We start from the raw sequence: 19,347 nt of genomic DNA on the forward strand, positions 1-19,347 counted from the left end.
TGTGAACGAGAAGATTGTAGTGCAGACATCAAGGAAGCCAAGTAATCTGTCAGCATATTACAGTCAATATCAGTTATTTTGCGTGGTATAGGCGTCCCCCACATATTTGGTGGTCTACCGAAGATCACCTCATACGGGGATAGCCCTGTTCGAGAGTGTGCTACCATTCTCATGTAAAAGAGTGCAACTGGTAACGCTACTACCCAGTCGACACCTTTCTCTCTGCATATTTTGGACATTCTGATTTTCAGTATCTGGTTATGTCTTTCTACGAGACCTGCTGCCTCGGGATGTCGGACACAGTGGAATTTCCACTGATATCCTAACAGAAGTGAAACGTGTTTCATTAATTCGGATGAGAACGGCTGGCCGTTATCTGAGTAAACAGCACGTGGTAAACCGTATCGTGGGAAGAATTCTCGAACCAACTGTTTGGCAGTAGTCGGGGCAGTGTAATCTGAAACCGGGTATGCCTCCGTCCAACGGGACAGAGCGCAAACAACTACGAGAACATATTTGAATCCTCGACATCGTTCCATCTGGATATAGTCCATCTGGAGTACTTCAAAAGGATGATTAGGAGTATGAAATCCACCCTGTTCTACGGGAACGCTTTTTCCTGGGTTGAACTGACAACAGATCATACAGGTACGGACCTTTTGTTTTGCTGCTGCTCGTAAATGTTTATTGAACCAAATGTGTTGAATGCTGTCTAGCATAGCTTTTTCTCCTAGATGTGCTGGACTATGTATAGTGTTAATTATAACTAGGACCATTGAATCAGGAAGGAACCATACAGACTTTTCCTTCATCATCCATCCTTGGTCCGTTTGGATCCCTCCTAATTCAGTCCATTTCTTTATTTCATCTGGTGTAGCATGTGTCTGTATGTCAATTACGTCAAGAGTAGGATCTTTAACTGTCATACAATGTGTCGGTGTCGGGACTATTGTCTTTGTCATGTCGGGGGTTTGAGTTTGAGCAGTCAGTTTAGCTGTTCTGTCGGCTAGATCATTGCCTTGGGAAATGATATCAGTAACCTTCGTATGGGCCTTACATTTCATAATTGATATTTCAGTGGGTAGATGTATTGCATCTAATAATGCATGAATGAGGGGTCCGTGCTGAATGTGGGCACCGTGGGAAGTTAAATAACCTCTCTCTCGCCACAGCACGCCGAAGTCATGTACAACTCCGAATGCATAACGTGAGTCAGTGTATATGTTGATTTTTGTATTCGTGGCTTGAATACAGGCTTGTGTCAGAGCGATAAGTTCTGCGGCTTGAGCTGACAAAGTATTTATACGATTAGTTTCAATGACTTCAGTATCTGTTGTGACTGTGTAGGCGGCTACTAACTCTCCTGTACTTGTTCTCATGCATGAACCATCTACATACAAGGTCAGGTCTGGATCTGACAATGGGACATCGGTTAAGTCTTGTCTGGGTTTTGTTGTTATTGTAATAACTTCAATACAGTCATGGGCTAGTGGGTCTGTTCCGACTACTGGTAAAAGTGTGGCAGGATTCAATGTGTTACAGCGTCTGATTTCTATATGTGGCTGAAACAATGTAAGCTCGTATCCTGTAAGTCGCGCTATAGTCAAGTGTTGTGTTTGCGTTCTATTTACAAGAACCTCTACTGCGTGTGGTACTTGAACTGTCAATGGATGTCCTAACACTATGGCATCGCTTTGTCTGATTGCTAAAGCTGTCGCTGCTACTGATTTCAGGCACGCAGGCAAAGCCTGAGCTACGGGATCTAATGTACTAGAAAAATAAGCACATGGTTTGTGTGCTCCTGCTTGTTCCTGTGTGAGTACTGACAAGGCAGTACCTTCGCGTTCTGTAGCAAAGAGTGTAAACTGTTTTCTGTAACATGGCGTTGCTAAAACGGGTGCTTGACATAAAGCTTTCTTTAAGCTTTCAAAAGCTTGTGTGTGTTCCTGAGTCCAAGGGAGAACAGTCGGTGTGGCTGCCTCCTGTGTTGTCAATTGAATGAGTGGTTTTGCTAGAAATGCATACTGAGGGATCCACTGCCTACAATATGAAGTGAGGCCTATGAAAGCTCGTACCTCCTTTTGTGTCTTGGGTATTGGCATGTTAGCTATTAACTGAATGCGGTCGGGTGTAAGCTGCCTTCCCTCCTTGGACAGCGAGTGTCCAAGATAAACAACTCGCTGGACACAGAATTGCAGCTTAGAAGGGGACACCTTGTGCCCCTTTTCGGCTAGAAATTGTAAAACTGTCAGTGATGCTTTTTCACATTCCGGTTCGCTTCTCGCGGTGATCAGCAGATCATCGACGTATTGAAGCAAGGCGGTGTTAACTGGCATGTGGATACTGTCAAGTTCTCGTTTCAGTGCTTGGCTATAGATGCTGGGGCTTTCTGTAAATCCTTGAGGTGCGCGGGAGAATTTAAAGCTACGCCCATTTAAACTAAATCCGAACAAATATTGGCTTTCCGGATCTATTGGGACGCTGAAAAAGGCATTCTTGAGATCAATTACAGTAAAGAATGTTGCTTCGGAATCAATAGCTGTCAATAATGACGAGATATCTGGGACCACAGGAAATTGTGGCACAATACATTTGTTTAACTCGCGCAGATCAATAACCAATCGATATACTGGCGGAGCTGTAGGATCTGTTCGTTTAAGAATCGGAATTATCGGTGAATTACATACATTGGAGTCTGTTTCTACAACTACTCCTTGGGCAATAAGCTCGTCAATGATTTGTAGCAAAGCCGCTACAGCATCTGGTGGTAACTTGTATTGTCGCATTCGTGGTAGCACCACTCCTGCCTTTAGTGTGACTTGATATGGTGTAATATTCATGCAACCAACATCAGTAGGACCTTGTGCCCATAGATGTATAGGTAAAGTCTGCAGTCGGGAATCCATGTCTCTAGATACATAGTGACCTTTAAAATCACGTAAAAACAACCTTACTCCTTCCGGAGAACAACATATTATGGCTCCTAGGGCTTTCAACGTTTTTATTCCTAACAAGTTTTCTGGACATGATTTAGTAAGCAATAAATCTGTAGTTCGGGTCAGAGGTCCTATCGTAAGTGGAAGAGGCTGTGACACTTCATTAACAATAGGTTTTCCTGAAAAACCAAGGGAAATATTCTGAGAGCCTGAGAGGGGTGCCCCTGGAACTTCACTACGTTTTATAGTTGTTCGACTTGCCCCTGTATCGAGTAAAAATGTTCTATCTTGACCTAATAATTCACTATGTACATAAGGTCCTTCTTGATCTACAGGAATCTCGATAAGGGGTAAGTCAACTTCCCTCTCTAGGCTAGTTCATGCGTAACGTTGATACTCAGGATATTCATACTGTGCAGTCTGATACATTTGTCGTGTTGTTGTCTGTGTGGCAGCAGCAGGCACTGTGGTGCAGCTGGCACAAACTGTATTGGCTGTTGTGCGGCTGGCATGGCCTGGGCGTGCTGCATAGCTCCTTGTTCATTCTGATCTTGTCTTAGTGGCCGTGATCTTTCTTGTGTTTTACCTATGGCAATATTATGTTTCAAAACTGGACAATCGTGTACGTAATGACCTGGCTTTTTACAATAATTGCATGTCCCTTTTACAGGTCCTGCTGAATCGGAATGTGTTATACCCTTTTTATGTCCTTCAGTTGGTACTGTCTGGGAAACTAGCATTTTCATTTTCGTGTCTTTCATGCGTCTGTGTTCATGTTCTTGTTCCTCTTTAATTCTATTGTGGTGGTACTGTAACATTTGTAACATTTGTGTTGGAGTATTACCTTGCCAGGTACTCTCGAATTTTAATACTCTATTCTTTACTGGGGGCAGGGCATTTTCCACTAATTTTGTTACAAACAGATGCGGGTATGATTCGCTACTTGCTTTTATGCCACTATTTATACCAAAACATTTCTCGAATCGGGCATAGTAATCGCTAGTGTCTTCATCTTGTTTCTGTTTACAGGCTGAAATTGTACCCCAATCTTCCTTTTTCGTAGTTAATAGACGTGGCAGTACCTGTACTAGTAAACCTGGTAGTGCTTTAGTTTTGTCCCCAAGCCCCGAACCTGGACCTCGGGCCCTTTCTTCTGCTTCTAATGCTGACCATTCTATCTTTTGATCTCCTACCTCCCACTCTTTTTCCTTGAGTTTCTCATAAATGCCAGCAGGCATCAACACCTTTAATATTGTCATAATGTCGGGGTAGGTATACTCTCCCATGAGTAACATGTCTTTAATTTCTCGATGAAAACCCGCTGGGTCTTTGTCATGACTGGGTACCACTTTCTTCATTTCTAACAATTCTATTTTCGATATGGGCGTATATACAAATACACGTTTAAACTGATCGTCCTCGCCTTTTATTGGGTGCACTTCTCGTAAGGGATTCTGTCTATCCATGTGATACGTGGTTCTTTCCTTGACAGGCAATGAGACATGCTCTGAGCATACAAAAAGAATATACTGCTTTCTTGATACTAGAATTTCTTTAATTAATTTAGTACCTGGACCTCTCCATTTATTCATAAGCAATTCAGTTAATATGTCAGGTAAAGGACCAGGGTCCGAATGCTGACTCTGATATAGTATAATGAGTTGTTGAATCATATAAATCCCAGCTAACCTCTGCTCATCTAGGGTGAGGTTCAAAAATGTGCGTACTACTGTCTCATCACTATATTTTCCGGGACTGTCCACCCAATGGACAGCTGCCCTGGCTAAATCTTGTTTATCCATAGAATCGAGAAAATGATAACCCCTTCGTTCTCGGAGTAGTTTGTCGGCGGTTTGGAACGAATGCTCGTTAGACCTTATATTAATTATAGGTATTTGGAAATTCCTGTCATTATCTGGACATATTGGACGTATTGAGTCAGCATGACATCTAGTCTGATTCCTATTACAAGATCTTCCTCTACCTACATAGGCTATGGTGTCCGACTGTTCGGCGGGCAGTCCTGACCCTTCTTCCTCGCTTTGTTCGAACTCGTCTGTCTCTAATCTCTCCTCGTGTAGGCGTTCTATTTCTTTACGGATCTTTCGGCACATGGCTATTATACAATTTTGCTTATCGTGTCTCCCTTCTGATATATTCTGGCTCCATTTTGTAAGAATTTTCATTGCTTCCGGATCTACCCCCGGTCGGTCTTGATTTCTGATCACACAGTTTATGAGGAAACGTAACAGTTCCCCCTGTATTTCTACTTTCTGGTATTCCATAGCTCTGTTAATACATTCTGGATCTCGCCCTGTTTGAACAAAATGATATATTTTATCTAGATGCGTAGTCATTCCTGGTAGCTTCGCTAAATACCCTGCGGCTCGTCTGATACGTAATGATGCCAGGATCATTTCGTCCTCTTTACCGAGCACCGGGTCATATCTACAATCTATAAGAAGTTCCTTAAGCGTACGATCACTTACGAATTTGGGTGTACGTGAATGCGCTGACTCTTGAAAAATAAGTTTATTTATTCTAGGTGGCGTAGAAAAAATATTGGTAGCACCTCCCGTGGCCCCATCTGGGGCGTCGGGTGTGAAAGGATTCGTCGAACGTGACACAGCAACTATAGGTGTGGACTCAGCTATAGAAGTACCTGTAGGAACAGATGCAGAAACAGATGTGCTTGCCTGAACTTGTGACTCGATTTGTTGCTGTAAGGATACGGGTGCAGGATCTTGGCGTTGGACCTCCCTGGTATGCGGTCTATGTGGGGCGGAATTAGCATACTCGGGAGCTGCGTCATCTAAATATGAGGAAAGAAAAACATCTTCTGCGGTTCTAGGATGCCCCTTAGGATGTACCTTGATTGGGAATAATGGGGGTGGCAAGTCTTTCGGTATCTCTGGAGTAGCCTTAGGTAATCCTTCGGCCAGAAGGGGATACATACCATTCATAAGGGCATTTCTTTGTCTGTCTACTTGTTCTGATTTCACTCGGATACCTTCCTCAATTAATAGATTTTCTTGAACTTTGTTTGAACTCTCTTTACTCTTCTCTTCCTGTCTACGTGCTTTTTCTGTACGTCTATGAGATTCTTTACGCCATAACTCGACGGCGTCTTTCTGTGACTGTCTGACTTTCCTTTTCCATAACTCTTCCTCGACTTTCATGATGCACTCTGCATCCCAGGTTCCCGCTGCGGGCCATCTCTGACTTTCTGGTAATCCCTTGGTGTAGTCTACCCATAAATCAAGAAATAATATAGCGTCTAAGCCATGTTTGTGATACATGAAGTGCCCTGGAGTGTCCCTAGGAGGAATAGGGACGGCTTCTTCAAGTACCCCTTTTCTAGTAGTGATCTGTCTTAATTTCGAAAAGAGCGGCATATTGACAACTGATCTGATACTTAATCTTGAACACGCTTAATACAAAAGCACAATAATGAACAACCATTCATACCACAATATGCAGGACGTTTAACACATTAAACATTAAAACATTAAACCTTTAACTGAAACAACAATGATGATCGTCTGCATAACTAAATCACCATGCTTAATTCTTGACATTTACTAGAATACTTCGGAATACTTGATATACTGCTAAACAGTACAGATACACTGCTAAAACAGTGCAGACCGGATTTGTGTACCCAAACCCGTCTTGACCGGCACAACCTATGTGCACGTCAGAAATGCCTCCCCAGTAATGGTACTCACCGGGTAGCTTCGGAAACGGAAGGCCTCGGTAACTTGAACTTGAACCGGACTGGACTCGACTCGCCTCGTCGGAAACTGGGCTTGACTTCGAACTGGTGGGTCTCTGTATACCTCGGATCTTGCTCTCTCAGCTAGGCTCTGGTCGGGATACTTCGCACTTCTCACCGCCTCGTCTGGGTGTTGATCGCAGTCTCAGTCGCCCCCGCTTGACCGGAGGGAGATACAGGAAATCCTGTTGGTACGCGTTATTGTCCGTCCAGCTGTGGCAGGAGACCGGGCCTGCTACTCACCGCCGGCGCGTGAGATGAGAAAGTGTCCCTGTTCGGGCGCCATCATGTGGTAAATAAAAATTCCTTTACCGGGACTGAATTTGATACAGAAACATTATAAAATAGCTCAGTAAAATGAGAGGCAGAATCCGTGATATTAGAGTTTCGGAATGGGCTTTATTCCAGTAATCGATTATAATCGGATGCTCCAAGTTCCATCACCACGGGGGTTCAGGAAGTGAAGTACATACTTTATTGACAAGAAGTAACTTTTATAGTACATACATTATAATGAAGTGAATACAGTAGGCGTAACAATTGATAAGGACATTGACGTTTGGGCTGCGTAACCGAAAATGGGTGTAATAATGAGTAAAAAGGAACATGATTGGTTATGATGTCATGCATAGGTGGATCTATAAGATAATACTTGGCCTAAATGCGCGCGCAGCCGTATGACGTGTAATTGACGTGTAACTAGGGGGTGACGGGGACTTGACATTTAGCTCTATATGTGGAGACGAGAAGTCTGGGGGGTCAAGTCAACCTAATCCCAAATCATATCTAACATCCTATGTTTAAAGAACTATGTTATCCACAAAAGAAGGACTCTCGGATAGAATCTATTCTATACTGACTGTGCGTGCGTGTACAAGCGTCTAAGTGTCTACACTGAATGCGAGGGGGTAGGAATATTCCATGGTAACAGGGCTATGAATTACTTGCATGAGGACAGAGAAGCTAGGCCTTTTTGCTTGGTAACTGGAAGAATGTTTACTTAAACTACTAGGCAGGAATGCATCGGCTGAGGGGGAAGCAGATAATTCGAAGGTGAAATACAGTTCTTGGCAGAGAATAGGCTGATGTCAGGCTTCGTGAGCCGCGCAGAGAATGAGACAAAGTTCATGGTCACAGATGCAGGCTCGGACTGGAGCTTTCAGAGGCAGAAGACAAGAGGAGTTTTGATGACAGAATCAGGGCCTACTTGCCTGGACTGTAAAGTGGCATAAGTGAACCATATAAAGCCGGTGGCCTTTCATATTTAGGAATGGAATATCCGGCCTATTCATGGCGGATCTGACAGAGGACATGTTGACGGTGGACGCACATGTATTTGCGTCTTCATAACTGGAACTGGAGGGAACATACATGTACTTGTGACATGCACATGGAACCGTTGGGGTCCAAGATAGGGGACATAACTGACCAGAAAAATCCATATTTCCACAGTTGGTCCCCCGCAACGCAAACCTGTGGGGGACTACCGCCGCTGTTTCTGCAGCTACTCCCCCGTAGTTGACTCCGAGCAGCCGCTCTGCATCCCTTACGGAGCTCCAGGGTAGCCAGGGACCAACGAGGGAGGAGGGAGAGGTGCCCCGCCTCTCCACTACACATCCCCAGCCGGAAAAAAGAAAATGCGGTTAATCCGGCAGCTCCTCTGCTGGAAAAGACACTGAGTCCCGCAATCCAACAAGCCGTGACCGCGGCCACCGAGGGGGTAAAAAGAAAGAAAGAAAGGCACAAGAAGGCTCCCGGGAACCCTGAAGGGTTATTTATTATGGGAGCGAATGTTATTCTCCCCCTTCCAAAATCGCTTTTTCCAATGTGTTCATGTGGGGAGAAAAAAAAAACAACTTCTGAAAACTACAAACCAGATGCGAAACGTTACTCGCACCAAACGTCTCCCTCTGAAATCCCTTGCAATTTTAATGTAAAAGTTCCCCCGGTGGTCTTCCTCTTGGGGGGGTCTTGCTCTTTGGGGGGTCCTCCCCTTCACCCCGACCTCCTCTCGCCAGCCGCACGTCAGCTGCAACCCGCTGCGGCCGCACATCCCCGGCTCCTTACTGCTGGAGCTGCCCCGCCTCTCCACTACACATCTCTGGACGGAAACACTGCAACTAATCCGGCAGCTCCACCGCCAGAGAAAACACTGCGCCCTGTTATCCGACAAATCGCAACCGGTTGGAAAGAGGCGAGAAAGAAGAAAGGCTCAGGACGGCTCCCGGGGGCCTTATTAGCAGGGCTGAAAAGTTATGCGCCAGGAACCCTCATCAGGGCGGAAGGTGGGAGCGGGTGTCGCCGACAGCGAGCGGCCGCAAACTCACGGCCGCCATGTTCTCCTTACGTCAAACCAACATTCTGGTATTGTTACTACCTATTCGGCTGGAACGTTCCACACTGTCTACAGTAAAACAACATCTTTCTTTTCTGTCTGAAGACATACATTTGTCAGATTTTCTTTTAGGTCCTAAATCCTCACGTTGTAAAAGATTTATATATGCAACTTATAATGAGATTTAGATATGATCCCAGATGGGAGCTGCTGCACGCTTGAGACAAACCGACCAAGATAATTTGGATAACATGCTCGCTGTTGTTGTTAATTGTATTAATATGCTGTCAATTCACATTTACAATTTAAACTGTTATTGATATTGTGCAGTGTGAAAAGTTCAACGTTGTATCATGGGCAGAATCAGCTTAGATCTATTATGCAGTTTGGCTGGACACTCAAACATTCACAAATGGGTGTGTTCCATGCCATTACTTGAATTGCACAGATTTGTTTCTGCCTTTGCCTAATTTAAGCCGCACACAACAACTGATGGCCATGAAAGACGCAACCTACACAATTCTACATTCAGAAAAGTTAGAACAACTTCCTTTCACTATACCTGAAATGCCTTTGGAGGGGCGGTTAATACACTGGGTTATTTCCCTGCCTATCTCGACATTTCAATTCACAGCCTGGATGAAACATTTTCCTGTAGGTAGACATGAACCCCATGGAAGCAGCTTCATTCATGAATTATGGCCACTTTCTTTTACATATCGTTATGAATGCACTAATAAGGAAGTTTGTTTTAGTGGGAAAGAATGGGACTATTGTCAGATATTCACTTGTTTGTAAACATGTTAAAATCCATGCACATGTAATACTAAAGCGCCTAATTTAGCTTGCTTTAAAGGGAATTCCAGTTCTTGCAATTCTCCCTTTCATTGCGGTACTTTCTGATGGGAGTTATCTAATGCTTAGTGATCAAGACTTGTGCAGAATTCAAGCTGTAGTCCAGTATATTTTGTCCGTTTCCCAGTTAGTCACTTGCTGCAACAAATCCTTGTTTACCCTCTGCATGGGATTGTAGATAGCTCGATGTGGCTTTCCATTCCAAATTCCAGTTAAATACCATCATTGTCTCTTTGAAAGCAGGATTGCTCTCAAGGCCACTTTTTAAAAGGTCCTTTTCCTCTCTGCAGTAAGGCATGTCGCTTTATCTTCTCCCTGTCACGAAGAGTTCTTCTGGAGAATTGCTGGCAATAATAAAATTTCTCTGGATTGTGTGAAGATGGTAAGCGCACAATACAGACAGAATGTGGGTTTGATTTTGCCATTTTCCTCCCACAGGAGGGACATTTGTTAAATAAATCTGGCCTTTCTGACAGAAAATAGTTATCAAAATTGTCAGAAACAACTGAAAAAGTTGTCAGCAGTCACAAAATGTCATGTAACGATAAAAAAACAATTTCTGACTATAATAATAAAAAATTGACGAGTTCAATGTTCCAGGATCCTCACAGAAGGAGCCGGAAAAAAGAATTGAGCTAACTGTCACCTGTGGTGCATGATGGAAGCAGAGGGCTCCTGGAGGTCTTAAAGGCACGGTGTCCAGGTTCTTGGAATTCTTAAAGGCAGGGTGCCAGTTTTTTAGTACTGCCATGTCTTTTCATCCATGCAGCCTATGGGCTAATTGCCTGCTATGAATTTCCTTTTACTTCAAAAATAAAGGGCTGTGTTAAAACATTATTGGGGTTTATTTGTTCTGTTAAAGTATTTATATATGAGATTTTTTTCTTTTAATGAAAGGATGATATGACGTGTGGTCAAGTCCTCAGATGTCCTCTGACTTTTCTAAATTTGGTGTATTTACTGTGCCATCTAGTATGGTCTTACTGGGAAGTTACATTTCCAGTTAGGAGTTCGACAATTTTATCATGTTTTAGGGGTCAGAGCACATACACTGTGAACTGCTCAGCAGTACCATGACTCTGCAGAGTTTAAAAACAACTGCAACATCAGTCCACCAATAAATGGAAACTACATTGTAAAAAGAGGCACTTCCTCACAGTGAGCAATAATTAAAAAGCAATTTTGCTTGTATTTTAGGGCTCTTGCAGTTCAGAAGTCCTTTTTAAATTTATTTGCAGCAGACTATTCAGCAAATGGAAGAAATTTAAAAAACTGGTAAATGAGAGCGATTTTAGGCTGCTGGTTTTAAATTACGGAACAAAGGAAAGTTAAACTTCTGTAAAAAAAGCTAATTATGCCTCATATGAAAATTATTCTGCCATTTTAGTTTGGTGATAATACTCACAATATGACACATTAACACACTTTGACACAAAGAAATGCAGTGCTATAGACAGTAGATGCGTTTATTAAGAAACAAATCATCCACATGCAGCACATTCTAATAAAAATAATGGGGCAGATTTATGAGCCCCTTGCGCCACTTTTGCGTCACTTTTCCCATGTTAAAAGTGACGCAAAAGTGGCGCAAGGCGCTCATAAATCTGCCCCAATGAGTTTGACTTGCATGGAAATACAGGAATCATTACATTAACACGTCCTTTCTGTCTTCATGGGCAAACGCGTTTTGTCTAAATGATGCACTATTGCACTCAGCAAAAAAAGTTTATGTGTGCACTTCTCTTACAATAACATGTCTGCATCTTTTATTCTGTTTGTCTCATCTGCGTTTTTAACTTGCCTTTAGTTTGGTGTTTATCCTACCAGGGCATACTAGGGTCCCTCCAAAAACCTCTTTTCAATAAGAAACAACCCCTTTCTATATTACTGTACATTTCATATTGATTGTGTCTTTCTCCCTCTCTCGGAGGCACTTTATGACTAGGGCATCAGCCATGAAAAAGTTTCATCATGTTAGATCCTCTTCTGAACTGTGACAGACATTAGAAATAAAACCAACTTTGAGGTGTTTTCAAGAACAGTGCTTATGATATAACACAAATTACCATATCATTTAAATGAAATGTTTTCGTGTTGAAGAGAGAATCATTCTTTTTGAAAAACGTTTTATTGATTTCAGGATTCTTTACAATCACCCTAATTCAAACAAAGCCCTGTAGGATCAGACCTTACAGCAATAGGATTTTGGAATGTTTTTTGTGCCACCATTTAGCAATATTACATATACTGTTTTTCAAGCCAGATGGGTGTTTTTAAACAAGCATTAGCCCGACCCTCTTTTCCTTTCAGTTAGTTTAATCTGAAATGAAGAATTCCTTGTCCACATATTTTGCCACATTTTCCTGGGCACCCTCTGACCAGATGTAGGACTATTTCTGCCATTAGTCTCTGGCCATGGTGAAACATGAGGCAATCTTTGGCACTTCATGAGCCCAAATTCTATTCACGTCCCTCCATGCCCCTGTCAGGCACAATTCCAACATGATTTTTGGGTGTGAATGCCAACATGTTAAGCAGCATAATCTTAGTATGGGACTAGAATTGTCAGAATATTGTCTGATATAAATATTGGGGCATATTTATAATAACTGACGCATCCCTGCATATCAGCAGGGATGCGCCAGTTATTTTGCGCCCCAGCTCCGCCATCATGGATGCGCCGCATTTATAATGCGGCGCACCATGGGGCAAAAACGGCACAGATGCGTCACGCATCTGTGCCGTAAAAGTGGCGCATTGCTGGAGTTGCGTCGCAAGCGCGACGCAGCTCCAGCAATGCTCTGGGGGGCCCTATCTGCACAATGCTGCGTCAATCCTTACGCTTGCTTCAAGCAGGCGCAGGGTTTTGACGCAGCATGGGCTCAAAAGTGACTGAGTGAAATCTTGTAGATTTCACTCAGCCACTTTTAGGAGGCGTTCCTGCGCCGGAACGCCCCCACCTGCCCTGGAACGCCTACATGTGGCGCAGGGCTTTACAACGTGACGCATCTCCCAGATGCGTCACGTTGTAAATACCCCGCACCATGGCGCAGGATTTGCGCCGCTGCTGCGTCACAAAAGTGACGCAACGGCGGCGTAGATGAGGCGCAAGTCAAACATAAATCTGCCCCATTGTGTCCTAAATATTGTCTACAAAAATATCACACGGTTAGACTTAATAATACAAGAGTTTAGAATCTTACCTAATGGGTCAGGACCATAGATTGTTAATTAATGGAATAGGACCATCAAATGTTATGTACTGTATCCACCAGATTGCACCCCTGAGGCAGATGTTGTATATGTTCTTAGTTTGAACAGCAGAGTGTGTGTAGTATATACTGCACCAGGTCATGCCAGCTTGAATTTCCATCTCTCTAGGGTAAGTTAGTGCCTTGTTTATTCATGGGCAGCGATTGGGCCACAGTCATCTACCCATTTAGATTAAAGGTTTTCTTGTGTCTGGCGAGCAATAGTGATCAATGCTGCATATGTAAAAGGTAATTTCGAAGTCTATGGAGTAGATTTACAAATATTTTGTGCTGAGTTGTCATCTAAAAAGTGATGTTAATTGTCACAAAATGTTTGTTTGGGATTTACTTTTCAGTGCAATACTTTATTAGTGCTGGAAAGTAGCCCTAAAATAATGCAAAGTAGAGCTAGTGCTGCTTTGCATTGTGTTCCATCAAGTCACGGTACCATTAGTGGGACGGATGCATTCCCATTTAACCATCCATGGTTGTAATGCCAAGCCCTATCTACTAACCCATGTAGGCAGGTCTTGGTGCCAAAAAATAATGCCTCTTTGAGGCTGGCTTTAAAAAGGAGATATGTTTCCAATCAGGGCACAACCGGTCTTGGATTGCTTGTTTTGTGGTTTACAGAGTACCTGGTTTGGCAGTTTGGGCTGGAATGTTCTTATTGGAGAAGGGTCGAGACTGGTTTACATACGGCTTGGTCTTATCAGAGGTGGCATTGTGGACAAAAGAACGATGGGTTGGAATGTTACCTCAATTGATTTCCAAAATATTAGACTTATTGCAAATATTATCCCAAGGAAACATCCTTTTCCCCGCAGTCACAACAACTTGCCCTTACAACGCAATCATTACCCAGAGTGTGATGTTACCACGCATTACTTTACCATGCAAGTCTTTACAAGGGCTTGCTTTAGGAAGCACATAGTTGGGCAGGTGTTAGACTTTTAAGTCCAACACCTCCCTTACTGTTGTGTAGACTAGAGTTGGATTACTAAGTTGTACTATTCCAATGTCCAGCACCCTCTAAAGCAAATCATTGTAATGACTTGCGTGGTAAAGTAACATGTGGTAACGTCGCAGTCGGGGTAGTGACTGCTTTGTAAAGGCATGCGGGATTCCGCCATTCAACCATTATCTCATCACCTTTTGTGTATTTGATGTAACGCCTGTGTTATGCACCTGCATTGTTTAAAGGAAGTGCATGTAGCCCACTATTTCTCCAAGTCAGCACATCACTTTACAGAGCACAGCTCAGAAACAGAAAGAGGCCAACTCCTCTTGCTGTTTCTGAGTTGTACTGTCTGAAAATCAAGCCTTGATGTGGAGAAATATCGGACAAAATAATTTACTTTACGCACTACTACACATAGAAATAAGCACTTAGTGCTGCAAAGCCCATCATAATACTGCCCATTGCGTCATTATCATAATGGTTTGTGTGCATTTTTTTTTTGTGCAAACTGTCTAAAGTTCAAACATATAACATGCATTAAGAAACAAAGGGGGACAATCCTTACATCAGACAGTGGGGTGTTAAGATAAGACTGAGTGACGTTATAATAGATGTTCTCAGACTGATACAAATCTTTGCAGATATAGTAAACTCAGCACATCTGTGTGGCTACTGGAATGCGGCTACTCCAAATAAAGCTCTACAACGAAGGAAAAGCATTACATATTCTGACAAGTTATTCTGTAAGTGTCATTTTACATATCCATTTATACTGCTGCTCGCATCTGTCATCATTCCAGTCGCCGTTTTGTCTTAAATGACCACAGTCCTCAATTCCCATCCAGTTATCTGGTTGACCTTCTCCCCAAAAGCTTCAAAAAATAAAAACATAAATCCAGTCAAAGGAGAACAATGTTGTAGATATAGTGTCACCACAATAAGTCCTACAAATTATCTTTTGTAAATTCATAACAAGTTCCTTGCACTAAAATCAGCTGCATATAAATTCATTGCTAAAAATATTTCTAAAAATGAAATCTTTAAAAACATTTAGAGAAATTGAAAAACATGGTTAAAACATCAATGCAGCATAGTGACGCACAGAGATAAATGTAGCATGGGGTCCATGGAAAGAGTCTGTGTAAGAAATATCAATAGACAGCAACAGTGGAAAGTAGTGTTTATTTGATCTGACACCTCCAAGTCCACTTCACAACAATGCCGCCTGAACATTCTAAGGTGCACTGCCAGGCATTCCAATTGGGACATGGGCTTGGGTGGGGTGGAAAAGGGAAGGGAAAGGAGGAGGAAAGAATCAAGAGGGTAACTGGAAGAATAACGTTATTTTGGTGATCTTTATATTTGTATAATATTTTGAGAAATAACACATTACAACACATGTAGCTCTTTTAAAACAAACGTTATACGTAAAGCATTACTAACTCTTAAGCTGAAAGGTAACATCCATATACGAATTAACTTCCCGGAATTGGAAACAAGACCTATACTGTATTTTTGGGAAAAACAAGGACCTGTACTGCTGAAGTTGTGACATAGGGGCCTATGAGGATGGCGGTCGGAAAACCACCCCGACCGCCATGGAAGTAGAAAACAACCACCCGCCGGCACCGTGGAAAAACCGGCAGCCAAATTAGGATCATCCACCAAAAAACACCGGTTGCGGCGAAACGGGACCAAGAAAAACCGCCCGTAGCAGGTGGTGATTGGCAAAATCCATCTGCGGTGGTCAAATACACTGCGGAAAAACACCAACCCGCCGCAAACATATTGGAGACACCGCATGGGGAATTAGGATATCCCCGATGGTCCCGCGGTACGTTCCACTGTTTCCGACCACCGCGGTCGCACACTGGTATGAATGGGAGAGTCAGCGGAAGTGCTGCAGCATTGCCACTGCTGCGGACAAAGCAAAAAACCCACAATAAGGCTAAAAACTGCACACAGCAAACTAGCCATGCCCCCCAAATACACAAAACACACCCCAATGACACAACCACATGGCAAAAAGAAAAATACATTTTCCAGGACAATACACACAACACACCTGACAGCAATACCCCATTTACACACCCATATAGCTGAGTATAAAACCAGCCCCTTTCCTAACCACGATCTTTTGCAACATTCCAAGACTGAAGGCCACCAACTCTCACAACAAAGGACAGGCAAATCAACACACCAGCACTACTAACACCACACACAGCACCACCACCACTTCCACACCTGCACCACTAACCCCCCTGCACATCACACACCATACACATTCCAACCAAACCCACCACTCACACCCTTGCACCCACAACCACTTTGCACACCACACACCATGTCAATACAGAAAATGTCCAAATTCACAGAGAGTGAGTTGACAGTCATGGTAAATGAGACAGTCAGAGTGGAACCACAACTGTTTGGTAGCCTGGTCCAACAGACACCATCAGCCACAAGGACACAAATGAGGGCAAGGATAGTCCAAAGGGTCAATGCAGTAGGGACCACCCCAAGATCCAAAAAGGAGATCATGTAGCGGTGGCATGATCTGAAGAGGGTTGTCAAAGAGAGGTGAAGCAAGAACCATGAGCTGGTTCAGAGGACTGGCAGTGGCCCTCCCATTTCACCAAAATCATTCACACCATGGGAGGAGAAGGTGCTTGCCATACTGCATCCAGAGAGTCTCACAGGAGTAGCCGGGGGAGTGGAGGCTGGTAAGTACAAATGACTATCAGTCACCAAACAAACTTACAAGTAGGTAGCCATCTTCTCTGGGAGGGTGGGGGTGGGAGGCCTGTACCACTACTCCCACCATGCCCCCTGTCCCACACCTCAGCAGGATGGAGCACTCCCTTCACCCCACCCAGAAGCAGTTGGAAGCCATGGCAGTATGCCAAACAAACTTACAGGTAGGTGGCCATCTTCCCTGGGAGGGTGTTTGTGGGTGGGAGGCCTGTACCACTACTCCCACCATGCCCCCTGTCCCTCACCTCAGCAGGATGGAGCACTCCCCCACCCCACCCAGAATCAGTTGGAAGCCATTGCAGTACACCAAACAAACTTACAGGTAGGTAGCCATCTTCCCTGGGAGGGTGTTTGGGGTTGGGGGGATCTGTATCACTACTCCCACCATGCCCCCTGGCCCACACCTCAGCAGGATGGCGCACTCCCCAACCCCACCCAGAAGCAGTTGGAAGCCATTGCAGTACACCAAAAAAACCTACAGGTAGATAGCCATCTTCCCTGGGAGGGTGTTTGGGGGTGGGAGGCCTGTACCAGTACTCCCACCATGCCCCCTGTCCCACACCTCAGCAGCATAGAGCCCTCCCTCCACCCCACCCAGAAGCAGTTGGAAGCCATTGCAGTACACCAAACTAACTCACAGGTAGGTAGACATATCATTCGGACTTATGACACTACTGAGCAGGATGTAAGCCGCCACCACGCACACACAGATGTGTCACATCACAAAGCCAAATGCGAGCACGTAACAGGCAAGTAGCCAGTACGTGCACACACACATTTGTTACAAAAGAAATGGAGTCATATGACAACACCAGTCCACCCATTGCACAAATATGCACACCGACCCCATTGCCACGCACAGTGTGCACACAGGTAAGCTATGGAAACTGTCACAGCTACCAAAGTGTGACACACCAATGCACATGTAGAAGAAAGTCTGGGCATAATCATGCACAGCACCTATTGACATGTGCATCGCCATGGGACAAGTGCAACAAGGACCATTCGAGAACTAAGAAAGCATGTGTGGTGGTATTAATCAAGATATGCACATGACAGGACAAAGGTATGCAGGAGATGACAATGGCCAGTCCATGGCCAGATGTGACGTCTGCCAGGTCAGACAAATCAGCAAAGAGTCCTCAATGAAAAACATGTTGTGCCAGTCCCTAGATGGATACAGGCCCCTGTAATCATAAATTATGGACTGGTCGCATGGTAGGCATTGACACCTCACACCATGGACAAGTAATGCATGTACTACTGCATCATGTCAGGAAGCACAGTAGTGCACATAGGAAACAATGTGATGAACAGTCAATTGTGCAGTGTACAAACAGTGAATGACACACAGCTAACACAAAGCTTGCGGGGTGCACTACAATGACCATTTCCCATCTGATCCACAGGTGACCAAGAACTCACTGCAGAGGACAACACCAGCACCCTGCAGAGCCAGTCTCCTCCCCCGGTACATGGACTCTCAGATGTTGACTCCCAGGATTCTCTGGGCGATGAGCTCGGAGCCGGCCCATCTGGTGTGCCAGGGAGCAACAGGTCCCAGGACCCCATCGTTCCCCCACCACATCTGCGGCAATAACAAACTTCACTGCAGATCCCTGCTGTTACGGCCTGTGCGGCCACCACCACCACCACCAGTGCTGCCTGCAACACGCTCCCTGTCCCAGAGGATGACCACACCACCGACTGAGGAGGGCAGGGAGAGGATGCGGGTGCCCACAGTGGTGAGGCAACAGGTCCGTGGCAGCAGGTTGGTGGGAGGGGCAGGGTCACCCACACACACCAGGAGGCTGGGACCCAATCCCTGGAACACATCACCAGAGTCCTTGGCGCATTTGAGCAGGCTCAGGGATGAACGGGCCGGTCGGATGAACTGTTACATGAGCTCATCCTGCTGATGAGGTCCATCGATGCCCCCATGGGACAAATTGTGGGCCTCTTGGGCCAGCAAGTGGCGGTACTGAGGGACAGGCCTGCGCCACAACCATTACCTCCACCTCCCCCTGGTAGTCCGCAGGATGACAGTTCACCATCCTCCCCTGCGCCCACAGAGAGGGGTGAGTCCTCAGACCCCAATGGCCCTGCAGCAGGGGCCCCCTGCCAAGCAATAAAGGGCCCGTCCTAAGAAGACCCTGGGATTATCTGGAGGCAAAGCACCTGCCAAACGCCAGTCATGGAGCCAGCCCTGATGGCAACCCTCTTCACCACTGCATTGACTTTTTGGACTGTCCTTCCCCACACTGCCTTATGGTGGCATCTTTCTGTTGGACTGGGTCACCACATCAATGTGGTGACTACTCGATTATCTCATTTACCATAACTGTCAACTCACTGCTCCACCACCACCTCAATGGAAATGTACACCCCCTCACCTGTCACCATTGCAGATAAAAAATCCTTACACACATGTTGTTGTGTCTGCTCCGTCTTTATTGCAGGATGTACAGTCTTAAACATGA

The 19,347-nt window shown here is 44.6% G+C and overlaps 1 protein-coding gene across 3 annotated transcripts in view; it reads right to left on the reverse strand.

Annotated features, from left to right (window-relative positions):
- LOC146863399 (C-type lectin domain family 4 member F-like) overlaps window positions 1–19,347 on the reverse strand; it is a 657,369-nt gene that overhangs the window by 126,000 nt on the left and 512,022 nt on the right. For 2 of the 3 annotated variants that reach the window (XM_085642826.1, XM_085642824.1), the window contains one exon: window positions 11,483–14,985. The exons of the other annotated variant lie outside the window; for it this stretch is intronic. In XM_085642826.1, the coding sequence (XP_085498952.1) occupies window positions 14,850–14,985 (136 nt within the window). In that variant the 3' untranslated portion in view covers window positions 11,483–14,849. Of the gene's footprint in view, window positions 1–11,482; window positions 14,986–19,347 lie in introns of those variants that run through there. 3 annotated transcript variants of the gene reach the window in all.

This window comes from Triturus cristatus, chromosome 2_2, assembly GCF_964204655.1.
Source record: "Triturus cristatus chromosome 2_2, aTriCri1.1, whole genome shotgun sequence".
Classification (NCBI taxonomy): Eukaryota; Metazoa; Chordata; class Amphibia; order Caudata; family Salamandridae; genus Triturus; species Triturus cristatus.